This window comes from Diplotaxodon limnothrissa, linkage group LG3 (assembly GCF_057381915.1).
Source record: "Diplotaxodon limnothrissa isolate DT_005_m linkage group LG3, D_limnothrissa_male_GT1.1, whole genome shotgun sequence".
NCBI classification, from domain to species: Eukaryota; Metazoa; Chordata; class Actinopteri; order Cichliformes; family Cichlidae; genus Diplotaxodon; species Diplotaxodon limnothrissa.
In genome coordinates, this window is record NC_140598.1 from 2,185,119 (window position 1) to 2,202,357 (window position 17,239).

Below are 17,239 nucleotides of genomic sequence, written 5' to 3' on the forward strand. Positions count from 1 at the left end.
TGGCTGTGTCCCAATTCAGGGTCTGCATGCTTGAAGTACGCGCACTACGCGTACTACGTACGGTGCGTACTATAAGTACGAGAAGTGCGGAAGTGAGAGGCTCGTGAAATGGGACGGTATACGCTTCGTCGCGCTGTTCAGGTTGCCTAGCAACCATGATACTAACCGCGAGACACGTTACATTCAGCTTTGTGTGACAGAAATGAAGGAGAAAAATGTTTTGTTGGTCATTCATTTTTGTCATGACATCACTTTGATTAGTTGAGTATCTGAGGCTGAGACCACGGGACTGTAAACATGATTGTTGGGCTTCATGTCTGTGCTGAACAGTCATTTAAGATTAGTTAGTAAATAACAATTAATGTTGTTCATGAGACTAAAGTCATCTCACTGTGGTAATGTAAATATAGTATGGCCAATATTATATGTATTGTCAGATTATTATGATATATATATATCTATATATAAATATATATATATATATATATATATATATATATATATATATATATATATATATATATCTATATATATATATATATATATATATAGATATAGATATATATAGATATATCTATATATATAGATATAGATGTATATATATATACATATATAGATATATATATATCTATATATATATAGATATATATATATATATAAAAACACCCAGCACGCCCCTGCGGGCGGTTTATCCTTCAAGCTCGGGTCCTCTACCAGAGGCCTGGGAGCTTGAGGGTCCTGCGCAGTATCTTAGCTGTTCCCAGGACTGCGCTCTTCTGGACAGAGATCTCCGATGTTATTCCCGGGATCTGCTGGAGCCACTCGCCTAGCTTGGGAGTCACCGCACCTAGTGCTCCGATTACCACGGGGACCACCGTTACCTTCACCCTCCACATCCTCTCGAGCTCTTCTCTGAGCCCTTGGTATTTCTCCAGCTTCTCGTGTTCCTTCTTCCTGATATTGCTGTCATTCGGAACCACTACATCGATCACTACGGCCGTCTTCTTCTGTTTGTCTACCACCACTATGTCCGGTTGGTTAGCCACCACCATTTTGTCCGTCTGTATCTGGAAGTCCCACAGGATCTTAGCTCGGTCATTCTCCACCACCCTTGGGGGCATCTCCCATTTTGACCTCGGGACTTCCAGGTTATACTCGGCACAGATGTTCCTGTACACTGGGGATGACTGTGGTTCAGGGGGTTGGGAAGCGTATCTGTAATCGGAAGGTCGCCGGTTCAATCCCCGGGCTCTCTGTCCTGGTCGTTGTGTCCTTGGGCAAGACACTTTACCCTTCCGCCTACTGGTGTTGGCCAGAGCTTGTTCTTGTGCTGCCATGATTAGTGCCTCTGTGCTGTCTTTCAGTCCAGCTTTGTCCAGCCACTGGTAGGATTTCTGGATATCAGCCACCTCCTCTATCTGCCGGTGGTACATACCGTGCAGGGGCCTGTCCTTCCATGATGGTTCCTCGTCTCCCTCCTCTTTCTTGGGTTTCTGCTGCCTGAGGTATTCACTGAGCACTCGGTCAGTTGGGGCCATCTTCCCAATGTATTCTTGGATGTTCGTTGTCTCATCCTGGACTGTGGTGCTGACACTCACCAGTCCCCAGCCCCCTTCCTTCCTTCTTGTAATCAATCCAGGCAGTGCACAGGTTGGTCAGTCTGGTCTTGCAGTCTCGGCTGACTGTTCTGTCTACCAGTAGCTGGTGTTTTGCGCCTCTGGTATTCTTGCCAATTCCTTTCTGTGTCCCGCTCATGTATTGACCCATGTGCCTGTTCATCTTAGCCGATATGATGCCTGACAGGAGCTTCCATGTAGTACTGAGGCAGGTTATTGGTCGGTAGTTGGAGGGGACCGGTCCCTTCTTAGGGTTCTTGGGGATCAGGACCGTTCGACCTTCGATTAGCCATTCCGGGTGTCTCTCGTTAACTAGCAGCTGGTTCATTTGTGCTGCCAGACGCTCGTGGAGTGCAGTTAGCGTCTTCAGCCAGTAGGCGTGAACCATGTCGGGCCCTGGTGCTGTCCAACTCTTCATACTGGAGACCCTTTCTTGGATATCTGCCACTGTGATGGTTAATGGACCCTGTTCAGGGAGGTTGCTGTGGTCTGCCCTCAGATCCACTAGCCACTGAGCATTGCCGTTATGGGTTGTGTCCTTCTCCCATATGCTCTTCCAGTATTGCTCCGTCTCCAGCCTTGGTGGTGCTGTTCTCTTATTATTATTGTTCCCTTGCCACTGAGAGTACAGCTTTGCTGGTTCTGTGGAGAACAGCTGGTTTATTTTCCTGCCTTCTATCTCTCTGGTGTACCTCCTCAAGCGGCTGGCCAAGGCTGTGAGTCTTTGCTTGGCAGTTTCCAAGGCCTCAGGTATGGACAGCTTGCTGTATTTCTTATGCACCTTCTTTGTCGCACCTTTCTGCAACTCCGTTAGTTGGCTAACCTCCCTCCGTGCTACTTTGATCTTGTCCTCTAGCCTCCTTCTCCATGGAGGGTACTGCCCCTTGTGGCTGTTCAACTTGTAGCCAAGCATCTCACTGATCACTGCTGCCGTATTGTAGATCAGCTTGTTAGTGTCGGTAATCGTGGTTGTAGGTATTGTCCGTAGTGCTGCATTAACATCATCTAGCAGACCTTCTGAGGGTACTTCACGTAATCTTGGTAACCGGCTGCGGGGGATCCAGGTTTCAAGCTTGGCCATGATCCTATTTTTCAGGTCAGTTCCTCTCGCACTCAACGATCCTTCTCCTATCGCACTTGGGGCTATGTACCCAATCTCGGGTGGGGGTGATGATATCTCCCCCCTGACCTGGCGTCCTGACTCCTCCTTGCCGTAGCATTTGTGTTGTACCTCGTCAATCTCTAGCTGTGAGAGCAGTCCCTTCTTTCGAATGTTGGAACACTGAGCTACTAGTTGTTTCGCCGTCATTGTGGATGTTGGGTATCGAAGAATCCATAGGTCCGTCATCCTATTCATGTAGCCCCTTCCGCCGGGGTTACTTGCGTAGTAGCATTCCAACAATGCCCTGTTTTCGTCTCTTGCCCACCAATGCCTTCTTGTTCCAGTAGCCCACTTTTCGTCAGGGTGCCCTGGTTCCTCAACACCTGACGCGGACCTTGTTCATCCGGGCGACGTCCGAGCCGGCATGCCTTCATATTTATCTGTCTCGCTCATGTCTGCGGTAGGCTTGCTTAGCATAGGGGGTCTAGCCTTAGGACCCAGTGATATATATATATATATATATATATATATATATATATATATATATATATATATATATATATATATATATATATATTCCAAAAAATTCCAAAACTCAATCCCATCATTTAATTTGTTTTTGATTGAAATTGAATATTACTTAAACTCTCTTAAATTAACTTCCAATAAAAAAGGTTTATCATTGATTGAAGTTCATTCAGAAATGTTTAAGGAATGAGCTGTCACAACTTTCAAGTACAAAGTTTTTATGAAGTCTTTCACATCCCCCCCCCCCCTTTTTTTTTCTTTTTTTATCCTTTATTTATTTATCCTTCTTATTTCATTGCACTGTATATTGTTACTCTTATTTGCCTTGTATGTCTACTGTACAAACTGAACTGGAATGACTGACTGTTCGCTTTATAAGTTCAATAAAATTTGGGAAAAAAACCTCTTCGGCCGCTCCCTTCTGCCGTATTTTGCGGCAAAATTATCCACATCCACCGCCGCGCTATGAATTGTGGGATATATGGGACCACGAAGCGTGCACCGGACCACGCTTGATATTTGGGGAAATCGACGGCGCATTTGGAGTATGCATTTGAAGTATACTTCGAATTGGGACAGCCGTCATTGCGTGGCGGTGACGTAACCGCACTTGAAATGCGTACTTCAAGCGTGCAGACCCTGAATTGGGACACAGCCAGTGTGTTCTTCAGTTTCAGGCCTGTTTCTGCTGACTGCTGTAGGTGAGCTGATGTTCCTACACCTGTCTGTCCTCATCATGACCTCTGACCTTTAGTGATCCTCAGTGACTTCTGTACTGTTGCAGGTGTGTGTGTGCTGCTGCTGTCTGCACTGACTGTTCCTGCAGGTGAGTAGATGGAAGGTGGAGTCATGTTCTTCCCGTCTCTGTTTCCTGGTTTGAACCCCAGTTGGTTCCCCTCGTGTCCATGTGGGTTCTCCCGGGTTCTCCAGCTTCCTCTCACAGTCCACAGACCTGCATGTGTGTAGAATAAAGGAGAGAGGCTCAGTGGTTGGAGTTCAACATCACCTCTTACACACAATGTTGCTGCAGATGTTTCACAATAAGACCACTAAAAGCACGCAGCGCTTTTACTTTGAAAGAGATGCAGGAAGTGTGGAGTCTGTGTCACCTGTGTAACTTATGAAGTAACTATGGTTACTGGTTACGAGTGGACATACTTCCTTTGTCGAGGAAACACACAGCAGGCTTTCTCTGTTAAGCTGATCTTTGTGCTTGAGGTTCTGAGTGAGTGCTCATGTTAAAGGGCTGTTTCATGTTTCTTTCATCACAATATGACTGACTGAGCGCTGCCTTCTCCTCCAATCAGAGATCTGAAAATGAACATTTATAGCAGCCATTTAAAAGCTGTAGCTGCAAACATAGAGAGCAGTTTGACAGCTGCTGCTGTTCAGAATGTGGCAGCTGCACGTTTGAGTTCACAAACTGAATTTAAACACTGAAGTGTGTTTTAGTTGTTACACAGTGTCACAGTCTAATGAAGGACAAGTCTCTGCTACATCACCCGTGTTCCTCTGTTAGAATTGGGTTAGGGGGTTCTGACATAAACGGTAGTAACCAGACCGAAAAGCAGCGCACATTTCGGTGCTTTATTTCAGTGCTTTTCTTTTCCCTGAGCTGTGACACACTTTAGATTCCAGCCAATCAAGTGTGAAGGGATTTCAGTAGCAGGGTGGTCTATCTGGGCCGCAACAGCCGCTCAGGTCCAAACCCAAATGAAGTGAATCGCACAGTGGTAAACATCACCTGCCATCCTGGCTTCAACTCGTCGACTCGTGAGAACGACATTTGTCTTCTGAAGCTGTCGGCTCCTGTCAATTTCACAGACTACATTTGGCCGATCTGCGTAGCCTCACAAAACAGCACCTTCAACAATGAGACCAGCAGCTGGGCCATCGGCTTTGATGGTAAATCATAAAATATTTATTGTATTTTACAGCATTGTGTTGGAGTCTTTAGAAAAGCCTGATGTTTAAATTCTCTACAACTAGCAATAACCTGCAGGAGGCAAACGTACCAATAGTGGGAAACAGTGAGTGCAAAGCCAGATATCCATGGGTCCCAGACAGCATCATCTGTACTAGAGAGACAGCTTCATGTTTGGTGAGCACAAGTTTATTTCTTATAATCTGTTGTTGACAGTCACTGAGATAATCTCACCTTTACTCACACTTTGGTTTACTTGTTTTGCTGTAATTGACCATAAATATTAATATTCATGTTTATCAAAGGTTGTTTTTTCTAAAGCCTCTAATTTATTTGATGAAACTGATTCCTTTAAACGAGCTGCCTGAAACTTTCTGTCTGTGGAATCGTCACTTTCATTGCACCAAAGCAGCTGAAGTGGATTCACAGTGGTTCATGTTTCCTAAGTGGACAGACTGATATCCATGAAGTGTTACTGACTGTGTTATACTGGGACGATCAATTTATTTGTTACTTAATTTATTTCAGCAGTTTGTAACAAAACTACCAACAAAGTTCAAACTTTAGTGGGTGACAAAGGTCGACCTCTAACAGTTACACATCTGTCCTGATAACTTTCATCACTGTCTTTCCACAGACTAGTGTTGGGGCACCACTGAGGACTCAGAGTGGATCCGTCTGGCTGCAGAGTGGAGTTTTCATTTTTGTTGGATGCTCTGCACGTCCTACAACCTACACTCCTGTGTCCCAGTACCAGCAATGGATCAGCGACACAGTTACCTTCCCCTCCCCAGACAGTTCATTACAAACCACTGCTCCTCCCACTGCTTCTACCACCACTCCTTCCAGCGCTGCTCCCACTGCCCCTCCCACTGCCCCTCCCACTGCCCCTCCCACCGCTCCTCCCACCGCTGCTCCCACCACTCCTCCCACTGCTCCTCCCACTGCTCCTCCCACCGCTCCTCCCACTTCCCCGACATGTGTGGGTGTGTTTTGCAGTGGTGAAAACCTGATCCACTTCACTCACTTCACCTCACTGTGTGTTCTCGTTGTGTTGCTCCATGTGTTTGCTGCAACTGTTGGAAACTAGATAAACACATTTACTCAAGTTCAAGTTCAAACATGAAGAACTTTACCTGACATGTTACTTTATAACTTTAGGAACCTTTGATTCCACCGTATTTATGGACATCAGGAGGGTTTTCTTATTAGCACAGTTATTATTTTTATGTGATTATTTTCTCTACACATATGTCTGTATTTGCTTTACTGTCATTATGAAATGAAGCCTTCTTACATAATTCTGAGGAGTGAGATGTTGTTATCACACACTTATTTCTGTTGTTTGCTCAAATTCTTAAACTAATCTATTAAAATCTTTGAAATCTTCTTTTGTGGTGGAATGTTTTGTATATTTCCCATCTGTCCTCAGACTGTGGTTAAAGGTAACTACACTGCCTATACCACATGCAAAGAAGGCACGAAGTAGCACTAGCAGGTCTAACAAGGCCACTACTTGTGCTACACCAGTGCTACACGGACACTGAGGGAGTTCTCTCACACACAGGTAAGTGAACATGTCTCGTTCCTCGCCCACTTAGAATAAGACACTGCCGAGACAGAGAGTGTAGTGGTAAAGAGAACGGCAGAGAGATGCCGAATTTAATCCTTTAAATTGATTTCATTCCTTAAACACAGGTTTGCAGGGTCGGAGCAGATATACCTGAGAGGAGGATGGCTGAGCTGTTTTGAGAGATGATGTGACTAAACTTTTTCTTTTAATTTCCTAAGCTTGGGTGAAGCATTTTGAGTTTGACGCATGAGATGTGTCAAAGAGAGGGATTTAAGGTTTAATGGGTTTTAGGATTATGTTATAACTTTTGGGGGTTTTGATAATTTAGATATGGTAAAACTGAGGCAGAAATTGTTATTTTTATGTTAAGGTTAAAGGATTAAAGTGAACTGAATCCTGTTTAGAAGATAAAATGCTGGTGTTCATAAGAAGCTGTTTACAAAACTTAAAGGGAAACTGTGGGAATAAAAGATATGCTTTGAGGAAAACTAGTGAAGATTGTAGGAGTAGAAAATGTTTGATTTCTTTTTGATTTCTAGAAGAAGTGGTTATAATGTAGGCTTACACATACAGATATTACATAGATTTATTTCTAGGGTAGAGGAGAGAGCTTGTTATGAGAATGTTACAAGTGTCGCTGACCCAAATGAATAACATTGAAGATTATATACGTAAAAATGATTTTGTATACACATTGCGATTGTGCTCATTTAGAGTTGTTGCTTGGTCTACAGAGGGTCTTAAGCTTTGTTTGGCGCAATGTCCAGACAATCTATTGTGTAAGAGACTTAGAGCATAGAAGGCCGCACATGCTTACAAACACATAGGATCTATAAACTTGCAAGGCCAAAGGCCTGACATTCATTTAGCTTATAAGTGAATTTGAGCTGGTCTAGCAACAAGTGACAGGAAAGAGGAACTGAATAGGAGTTTCTTGCTTTAAAGAAGGACCTAAGGAAGGAAAGCATATATTTTGGTTAAGTCTGATAAAGTATAATGAAAAGGAGCAAAATGAAATAAAAATGCTATATCAAAAAAAGGGTTATGACACAGGAAATGTGAGTTTTAAAATGAAGTTAGTGTTAACACTGTCACAATCAGCAGGGCTGACTGTGTGTAGAGCGAAGGGTGGACCCAAATGCAGACGGAAACAAAATGTGAAACATGACTTGAATAACAGAAAACGAGCCGTTTATTGAGGCTGGCAAAATAACTGTAAACAAAAGGCAAAATGCAAGGCTAACAATAAACTAAACTGGGTGAGCCAAATTAACTTAAAAACCTACAGGAACATGGACTTGACATGAGGAGACTTGACATGAGGAGACTTGACATGAGGAGACTTGACATGAGGAGACTTGACATGAGGAGACTTGACATGAGGAGACTTGACATGAGGAGACTTGACGCAACTTCTTGGCTTGCAAACACAGCAGACGATCTGACAATGACACACTGAAAACACAGGACTTAAATACACAGGAGGTGATTAGGGGAAGTGGGAGCACATGGAGGAACAGCTGACTGACATGAGCTTAATGACAGGACAGGGGAAGTGAAACTAAATACAATGAACAAAGAACACACGACTCCTTCAAAATAAAACAGGAAACACTGAAACTAGACATGACAACACAAGCTTAACAGACCTAACATGTGATGAACGATACAAGAACTCAAACATAGAAACCAAGGAAACAATAAATAATAACTGCCTTTCCTTAACTAAAGCTAAATAGGAATGACACAAACTAATCACATATCTAAAATGAGACAAATACAAAATGAACTCAGAGCGCTGGCCTGTGACAAACACACAGGAGTTGTTTTTAGGCAGCTTTTGGCTATGATAAAATTTACGCATGAGTAATTGCTTATATGTTTAAACTTAATTGATTAAAATGGTTGTTTTCTCTCTGATCTTTTAGTAGAATAGGCGCTTATAATGATTTTCTTGTGATTTTCTTGTGAAAGGTGACTTTAGGTCAGAGGCACTTGCAACAGCGACAGTTTTGTGTACAGGATGTTGATGATCAGATAAGGGAGAATAGATTGGGCAACAGGAAACATATGCAGGGATGTGAAAGCAGCGCTTTAAGATTCTTTGCTGCCACTGTGAATACGAATGTGGTCTTTGCCTAATTAAATAAAGGTTACACTGACTCACTGCTTCCTCTTCTGGTACAAACTGGCATTACATGAAGTACAGCCCAAAACCAGTTTACAACACTTTACAGCACATTTCATGCTGCAAACACGAGAAATTCACATTTTGAAATGTTCTCCTCCTGAAAGAGAAACTCTTACGAATACATGTCCCAGAAGGCCGGTCTCCACAATCCCCGTCCATGACTTTCAGTCCCAAATCCTGACAACAGCGCACACACACACACTGTGGTTGTGATGATGTCACAAACACACACCTGGGGAGTCCAGTGTGCTCTAAGCAGGAAGCAACAATGAGGTCATGGGACTTTGACCTCCTCATTAATACAAAACACATGAAGGAAGAAATTATCTGTAGAGACCAAACCAGTTTGAGTCTATGGGGACTGAGTCACTGCTGCCTCTGCTGGATGTCAGAAGAACTGCAGGGATCACCTTCATTGTTGTTTTTGTCTTCATCTGATCACTGAGCGCATTTGGACTTATTTCACTGTTCAGGACATTTTTGATGTGTCTTAATGTCACGCTAGGAGTGACAGGAAGTGACCTATACCCTGCTTGATAAAATAAAAGCTCTTTTTAATCGGAGTGCAGCATCGAGTCTGTGAAACTTCAGGACTATTGATCAGGTTCAGTTAATCAATCACAAGCTGTTTGTGGACAGAGTGGTGCTGGAGCAAAGATCACGGGTTCATTTAAAGGTCAAATGTGAGTCTCCTGTGTTAAAAGCCGCCTCACTGCCCAGTTAAACAGCAAAGATTAAAAATGAGTCAAAGGTTTCAGTCACAGACGAGAAGCTCGTGTTGTGTCTTTTCTCCCAGCTGTTCTTCATCTCACCTCAATTCTCCGATCCGTGTTTCCAGGTATTTCTGAGGCTGCTTTAAAGGTCTGGATCAGATCCACAAGAGAGAAAAGCAGGAACAGATACAGTCCAAGTCATTCATTTGATTCCAGTCAACACATTTATTGATCATTAGTAGCCACATTAAAAATTAAGCACTGATTCATCCACTAAGGCTCAAACTGCACAGACACATGAAAACATGATATTTATCTTATAAAACATGATGTTTATTATTCAAAGGTGTTTGGAAGCCTTTCCAGGTGAGTTTGATCCAGGAGGGTCTGAAGCCAGAGTCAGACAGAGACTGTGCAGAGACTGTAGAAGGACAGAGCAGCAGCAGAGCAGTCCAGATACACTGATGATCCTCTGTCAGATCCAGAGGGACACACAGGGCTGATGCTGGAGTCTACATTGTGTCTGACAGTGGAGCTGTTCTCAGAGCAGTTCACTCTGCAGCACTGACAGTCATCTGCACTTCATTCCTCTTTCAATCACTGCTGGATGAAGCTCTCCTCTCCTCCTCCCAGTAACATGGCCCAGTCAGAGCGTCTCTACACACAAGCTGCTGCTGCTGCTTCAACCTCTCTGGATCATCAGGACACAGCTGCTCCTCTCTCAACAACACACTATCCTATTTACAACCAGCTCCACCTGCAGAGAGAAGGAAGAGCAGAGGAGATAAACGAGTGTTTCCAGAGACTCTTCATCAGCTGTCAGTGATGCAGCACATCCAGTATAAAGAGCAGCAGGGACGTCAGTGCTGGGACTGTACTAGGACTCATTGTTGCTTCACTTTTTCTAATCTTTGGATTTTTATTGAAGTTGATGAAAATGTTTTTGACTCCTAGTTTGAGTTTGGACTTTCATTCATTAGAAGAACCTTGGTGTTTCCACTCTGAGCTCTGTAGGAACCCCAACAATCCAGATGGACGGTTCCAGCTGTTAACTGGTGGAATACCAGCCAAACATCTGCTCTGCACAAAAGGCAGAAACAGGAAGTGTTTGTGTCCAATCCTGAAGGCTGTCACCATTCTCCTCCCACAGCTTCACTGAGAAGCTGCAGCTTTACAGGAAACACTGCATCTTTGTTTCATACTGACTGTGTTTAGTACAATACTGCTGACAGCACCACCCACTCACTCCATCACTCTACTGACCTCAGAGTCTCCAATCTGTAGTCTGGACTCTCCTTAAGATCACACAGCTGCTTCACGTCTGGATCCTTCAGGTTGTTTCCTCTCAGGTCCAGGTCTCTCAGATGGGAGGGGTTGGACTTTAGCGCTGCTGCCAGATAATCACAGCTTATCTTTGACAAACCACAGTTCCACAATCTGCATAAAGAATTAAAGAAAGTTTATTAGACAAAGTGCTTGAAATCATTCAGTGTTTCATCATCTGTTCAGAGCTGAAGAAGGTTCAGAATGTAGAAGTGTAATAAAATGGAAACTCCAAACAGCTGAAGCCAGCAGGAAACAGCTTCAAACAAGAAACTGTGCAGAGTTTTCAGACCATATGCCCCAATGCAGCCAGTTGGATTTTGGAGTTTTGAATCTCTGTTCTGTGACTAAGTCCTTGAATCATTTCTTCCAGTCGGTCCCACAAGACAGACTAAGTGTTGGACATGTGTTGTGGCTCCATCTTGGGAGCTTCTAAATGTGATGTGATGGCCGCTCTGGGTCTGTCAGATCACAGTACTGAAGAGAGCTCAAACTGGGCACACAGTGGTTCTAGACTTGACCCGAGATTGTCTGAAACTGACTGGGAGATTTTTACACATGTTCCACTCCTCCTTGGAACAACAGGAAGTCCTAATCATATGGAAACAAAGGTTAAGTGTCTTATGGCATTCAGTGATGATGGTGCTGTGGCCCCACCACCTCCACCTCTTTTGAAAGGAACTAACTGTAATCTGAAGCTTCAAATGGAACTAAGACTTCCTCCACTAGGTGGCAGTGTCTGGTGAGAAAGTGCTAGTGTAGCTGGTCTGTAGTCAAAAACAGGAAAATGCAGGATTTGGGCTGAAATGACAAAAAACAAACTAAAAACCAGCAACAAACAACTTAAACATAAACAATCACAAAGAAAGAACAATACAGTATCCACATCTGAACCAAAGAGTAAAACAGTGAAATGTGGATTATTAAATATTAGGTCTCTCTCCTCCAAGTCTCTGTTAGTACATGACTTAATAATTGATCAACAAATTGATTTACTCTGCCTTACAGAAACCTGGTTGCAGCAGGATGATTATGTTAGTTTAAATGAATCAACACCCCCGAGCCATTCTAACTACCAGAAATCCCGAAGCACAGGCCGAGGGGGCGGTGTGGCAGCAATTTTTCACACCAGCCTATTAATTAATGAAAGACCAAGACAGACTTTTAATTCATTCGAAAGCCTGATGCTTAACATTGTCCACCCCAGCTGTGAAACTCAGAAACCAGTCTTACTTGTTATCATCTATCGTCCACCTGGGCCTTACACAGAGTTTCTGTCTGATTTCTCAGACTTTATATCTAATTTAGTTCTGAGCTCAGATAAAATAATTATTGTGGGTGATTTTAACATCCATGTAGATGCTAAAAATGACTGCCTCAACATGGCATTTAATCTGTTATTAGACTCAATTGGTTTCTCTCAAAATGTAAAAGAACCCACCCACCACTTTAATCACACTCTAGATCTTGTTTTAACATATGGCATAGAAACTGAACATTTAACAGTGTTTCCTGAAAACCCTCTCCTGTCTGATCATCCTTGAAAGAGTAGTTGTCAAACAGCTAACAGATCATCTGCAGAGGAATGGTTTATTTGAAGAGTTTCAGTCAGGTTTCAGAGCTCAGCACAGAAACAGCTTTAGTGAAGGTTACAAATGATCTTCTTATGGCCTCTGACAGTGGACTCATCTCTGTGCTTGTCCTGCTAGACCTCAGTGCAGCGTTCGATACTGTCGACCATAATATCCTATTAGAGCGATTAGAACATGCTGTAGGTATTACAGGTACTGCACTGCAGTGGTTTGTATCATATCTATCTAATAGACTCCAGTTTGTGCATGTAAATGGAGAGTCCTCTTCACACACTGAGGTTAATTATGGAGTTCCACAGGGTTCAGTGCTAGGACCAATTCTGTTTACATTATACATGCTTCCCTTAGGCAGCATCATTAGAAGACATAGCATACATTTTCACTGCTATGCAGATGACACCCAGCTCTATCTGTCCATGAAGCCAGATAACACACACCAATTAGTTAAACTGCAGGAATGTCTTAAAGACATAAAGACCTGGATGGCCGCTAACTTTCTGCTTCTTAATTCAGATAAAACTGAGGTTATTGTACTCGGCCCTGAAAATCTTAGAAATATGGTATCTAACCAGATTCTTACTCTGGATGGCATTACCTTGGCCTCCAGTAACGCGGTGAGGAACCTTGGAGTCATTTTTGACCAGGACATGTCCTTCAACGCACATATTAAACAAATATGTAAGACTGCTTTCTTCCATTTGCGCAACATCTCTAAAATTAGAAATATCCTGTCTCAGAGTGACGCTGAAAAACTAGTTCATGCATTTATTACTTCCAGGCTGGACTACTGTAATTCATTATTATCAGGATGTCCAAAAAACTCCCTGAAAAGCCTTCAGCTAATCCAAAATGCTGCAGCAAGAGTCCTGACAGGGACTAGAAAGAGAGAGCATATTTCTCCTGTTTTGGCTTCCCTTCATTGGCTTCCTGTTAAATCCAGAATTGAATTCAAAATCCTGCTCCTCACATACAAGGTCTTAAATAATCAGGCCCCATCTTATCTTAATGACCTTGTAGTACCATATCACCTTATTAGAGCGCTCCGCTCTTGCTCTGCAGGCCTACTTGTTGTTCCTAGAGTATTTAAAAGTAGAATGGGAGGGAGAGCCTTCAGTTTTCAGGCCCCTCTTCTGTGGAACCAGCTTCCAGTTTGGATTCAGGAGACAGACACTATCTCTACTTTTAAGATTAGGCTTAAAACTTTCCTTTTTGCTAAAGCATATAGTTAGGGCTGGACCAGGTGACCCTGAATCCTCCCTTAGTTATGCTGCAATAGATGTAGTCTGCCGGGGGATTCCCATGATGCATTGAGTTTTTCCTTTCCAGTCACCTTTCTCACTCACTATGTATTAACAGACCTCTCTGCATTGACTCATATCTGTTATTAACCTCTGTCTCTCTTCCACAGCATGTCTTTATCCTGTCTTCCTTCTCTCACCCCAACCGGTCGCAGCAGATGGCTGCCCCTCCCTGAGCCTGGTTCTGCCGGAGGTTTCTTCCTGTTAAAAGGGAGTTTTTCCTTCCCACTGTCGCCAAAGTGCTTGCTCATAGGGGGTCATATGATTGTTGGGTTTTTCTCTGTATCTATGAAGCGCCTTGAGGCGACTTTTGTTGTGATTTGGCGCTATATAAATAAAATTGAATTGAATTGAAATGGCGAAAAGTGGCAGAGCAAGAAGGTTGTAGGTTGAAGCTTGTTGGCCTTTCTTTGGAGGTTGGATGTTTCCCGTCAGTCCAATGAAACGCTGCTTAGGTTCATTGGTGCTTCTACATTGGCTGTAGGTGTGGATGTGAGAGAGTGCTTCTCTGTCTCTCTCTGTTTGCCCTGTGATGGACTGCTCCCCTGCGTAGGTGGACCACGCATCTTGCCCGATGACAGCTAGAGCACAGGCTCTAGGCAGCACGGTGGCACGGTGGTTAGCACTGTTGCTGCACAGCAAGAAGGTCCTGAGTTCAATTCTACCATCAGGCCGGGGACTTTCTGTGTGCAGTTTGCATGTTCTCCCCGTGTTTGCGTGGGTTCTCTCCGGGTACTCCGGCTTCCTCCCACCGTCCAAGGACATGCAGCTTGTGGGGATAGGTTAATTGGATAATCCACATTGCCACTAGGTGTGAATGTGCGAGTGAATGTGAGTGCGAATGGTTGTCTGTCCCTGTGTTTTGGCCCTGCGACAGACTGGCGACCTGTCCAGGGTGTACCCCGCCTCTCGCCCTGTGACAGCTGGGATAGGCTCCAGCGCCCCCCGCAACCCTGAAAAGGATAAGCGGAAGCGGATGGATGGATTTGTGGCCTGAAATTCCCCAGTTAGCAGTTTGGTAGATAACTATGACATGGTAATCACATCCAGCAGCTGTATTCTAACTGTAAGCTGAGCCGTGCTAAGCCAAAGCACTGGCACTTTTTAATATACAAATTACAACATTTAATAGAAACTTATTGGTCAGCATATTATTAGCCTGCTGTTAACTTCATTCCACAGAAAACTGAGAGAATATAACAGAGTTGATAAAGAATAAAGAGAAATGTGCTGATTTAAAGCCTTTGAAGTGCTTAAGATGATCTCTGTCCACTTATGTCCACTCATTCATTAAGTTATGTAAGCTATCTAATGCAGCTTTGATCGTCACAGTCTGCCTTATGAAACTCATTCTAACCCTGAATGTCAGAGTGCTCCTCCTTCTCTTTTCCCATCATTCATGCTGGCATTGGAGGAGATTTGGATTTTGGATTGTGTTTTGGATGATGTGTGTATGTTTGTGTTGGACTGCTGTTTGTAAAGCAAATTGCCATTTTGGTTTGGATTTCAGTGTCACTCAGACTTTAAGGTGGAATGAAGAGTTTTAGAGTTTCGCAGTGAATTATCCAGTGGAGGATTTTTCTTGTTCTCAGAAGGTTTGAAATGTGAACATTGTTCTGCTGCAGTCAATGGACTAAACCAGAGAAGAAGAAGACAGACTTTACCATGAAGATCCTCAGTGTGGATCAGTATCAGCCTTATGTCTGCAGTTTAGTGTCAGCACAACTTTCACATCATGTTCATCTCAGCACAAGTAAAACATGGTGAATGACCTCAGAGTTTCAAGTCCACATCCTGGTCTCTCCAGAAAACCACACAGCTGCTTCACTCCTGAATCCTGCAGCTTGTTGTTCTCACTCAGGTCCAGCTCTCTTAGATTAGAGGGGTTGGACTTCAGCGCTGCTGCCAGACAATCACAGCTGATGTCTGACAAACCACAGCTCATCAATCTGTACAAAGAAGGAAAGATTTACGTTTTTTAGACAAAGTGTGTGCTTGAAGCCATTCAGTATTTCATAATCTGTTCAGAGCTGAAGAAGGTTCAGATGTAGAAGTTTAGAAAAAGGAAACTCCAAACAATTTAAGTCAACTGTAAGCAGCTTCAAACAAACACAAGAGAAAAAAAAATCTGAATTTTTCACATTAAAGTTGTACATTTATCATAAAAACATGAAGAGTGATTAAGCTTTAATGCATGAAATTAAAAAACAAACAGAGTACAAAACAAAGAAAACAAATTCAGGAGGCCGACTATGAGATGCCGTAAGGGACGTTATTACTGAAACGCTCTCACACACATTACTGAGAAACCAAGGCATTTCAGTTGAACAGAAAGGCATTTCAGTTGAACAGGAAGTTGTTTCTTGACAAGGAAACTAAAGGAAAAAGTGGTAGATTTCAAACAAACCACTACACAGATGTCTACTCAGCAACCTGCTAGGAGCCTAAGTGAAGCAGCTGCATTACTTAACAATATATAAGCCTCAGCATAAGTCAAAATTTAGAATAGCAGATGGAATTATTCTTGTTTTTTTGGGATATGTGCTTTTTGTCTTTTTTAGCAAAGAAAGAAAATATCTTAAAATCATTATTAAAACCAGGAAGAGAAGGCTTAGCGTTCCTCCATTTAGCACAATGGATGTGATATTTACTCAATGTAACCATACTGTTGTAACTATGACATATTTTGTCTTTGAAGAAACTACTAATAAATCTATTATTGCATTTTCATCACACAGCTGACATTTCCCTGGCAATAAATTTGGGAGCGCTGATGAGAAATTATTGTATATCATAACATTTTTAATCAAATGAAGCAGAGGCAGTGGGACCAGTTCACAAAATTTGTTATATTCTCTTTGAGAACAGTTTAGACAATATTTTTCCGAAAAGTATGTCTAACTCAGAATGACACCGTTATCATCAACAAATCTGTTATGAATATTGTCATGGTTCGGCTGTGTGCAGGCAGGCAGAGAGGAAGGACCCAGAATAACCAGCTTTATTGCAGGGGTGACTGAACAGAAAACTAACTATACTGGAAAATAACTAAACTGGCATGCAGGCAAACAGAACACACGGGAAGGTAAGAGGGTGAACAGACGTTAACGACGCGACACTGACACAAAGACACACTGGGCTTAAATACACTGAGGCAGTAATCAAGGGATGAGAGACAGGAGGGGAACACACCTAGGGGAAATCACAACTGATGAGGCAGGGGGAAACGTAAATTGAACACACTCACATAAGACAAGGACCTTCAGAATAAAACAGGAAACTAACAGACATAGAGGACCAGACGAGACACCATGGACAGACAGAGGGACATACGGGCAGAGGAGGCTAAGTACAGGAAAAACCTAAACTAAACATGAGG

At 43.0% G+C, this 17,239-nt stretch overlaps 2 protein-coding genes across 3 annotated transcripts in view; one reads left to right on the plus strand and one right to left on the minus strand.

Moving 5' to 3' along the window:
* Nucleotides 1-17,239, minus strand: part of LOC146634253 (NACHT, LRR and PYD domains-containing protein 3-like) — a 675,133-nt gene that overhangs the window by 646,730 nt on the left and 11,164 nt on the right. The gene's annotated exons all lie outside the window — the stretch shown is intronic.
* Nucleotides 4,265-6,260, plus strand: LOC146634272 (chymotrypsin-like protease CTRL-1). The gene is made up of 4 exons (XM_085376442.1): nucleotides 4,265-4,359; nucleotides 4,901-5,150; nucleotides 5,222-5,347; nucleotides 5,808-6,260. Exons 1-4 carry the CDS (start codon nucleotides 4,265-4,267, stop codon nucleotides 6,258-6,260), a joined length of 924 nt encoding a protein of 307 aa, XP_085232568.1.

Bases quoted from the DNA above. Each gene is read 5' to 3' on its own strand.
- LOC146634272 (XM_085376442.1), top strand. From the start codon at position 4,265: ATGTTGCTGCAGATGTTTCACAATAAGACCACTAAAAGCACGCAGCGC. The intron at 4,360-4,900 runs GTAACTTATGAA...TCAAGTGTGAAG, and splicing joins GTGGAGTCTGTGTCACCTGT to GGATTTCAGTAGCAGGGTGG. The intron at 5,348-5,807 runs GTGAGCACAAGT...GTCTTTCCACAG, and splicing joins GAGAGACAGCTTCATGTTTG to ACTAGTGTTGGGGCACCACT.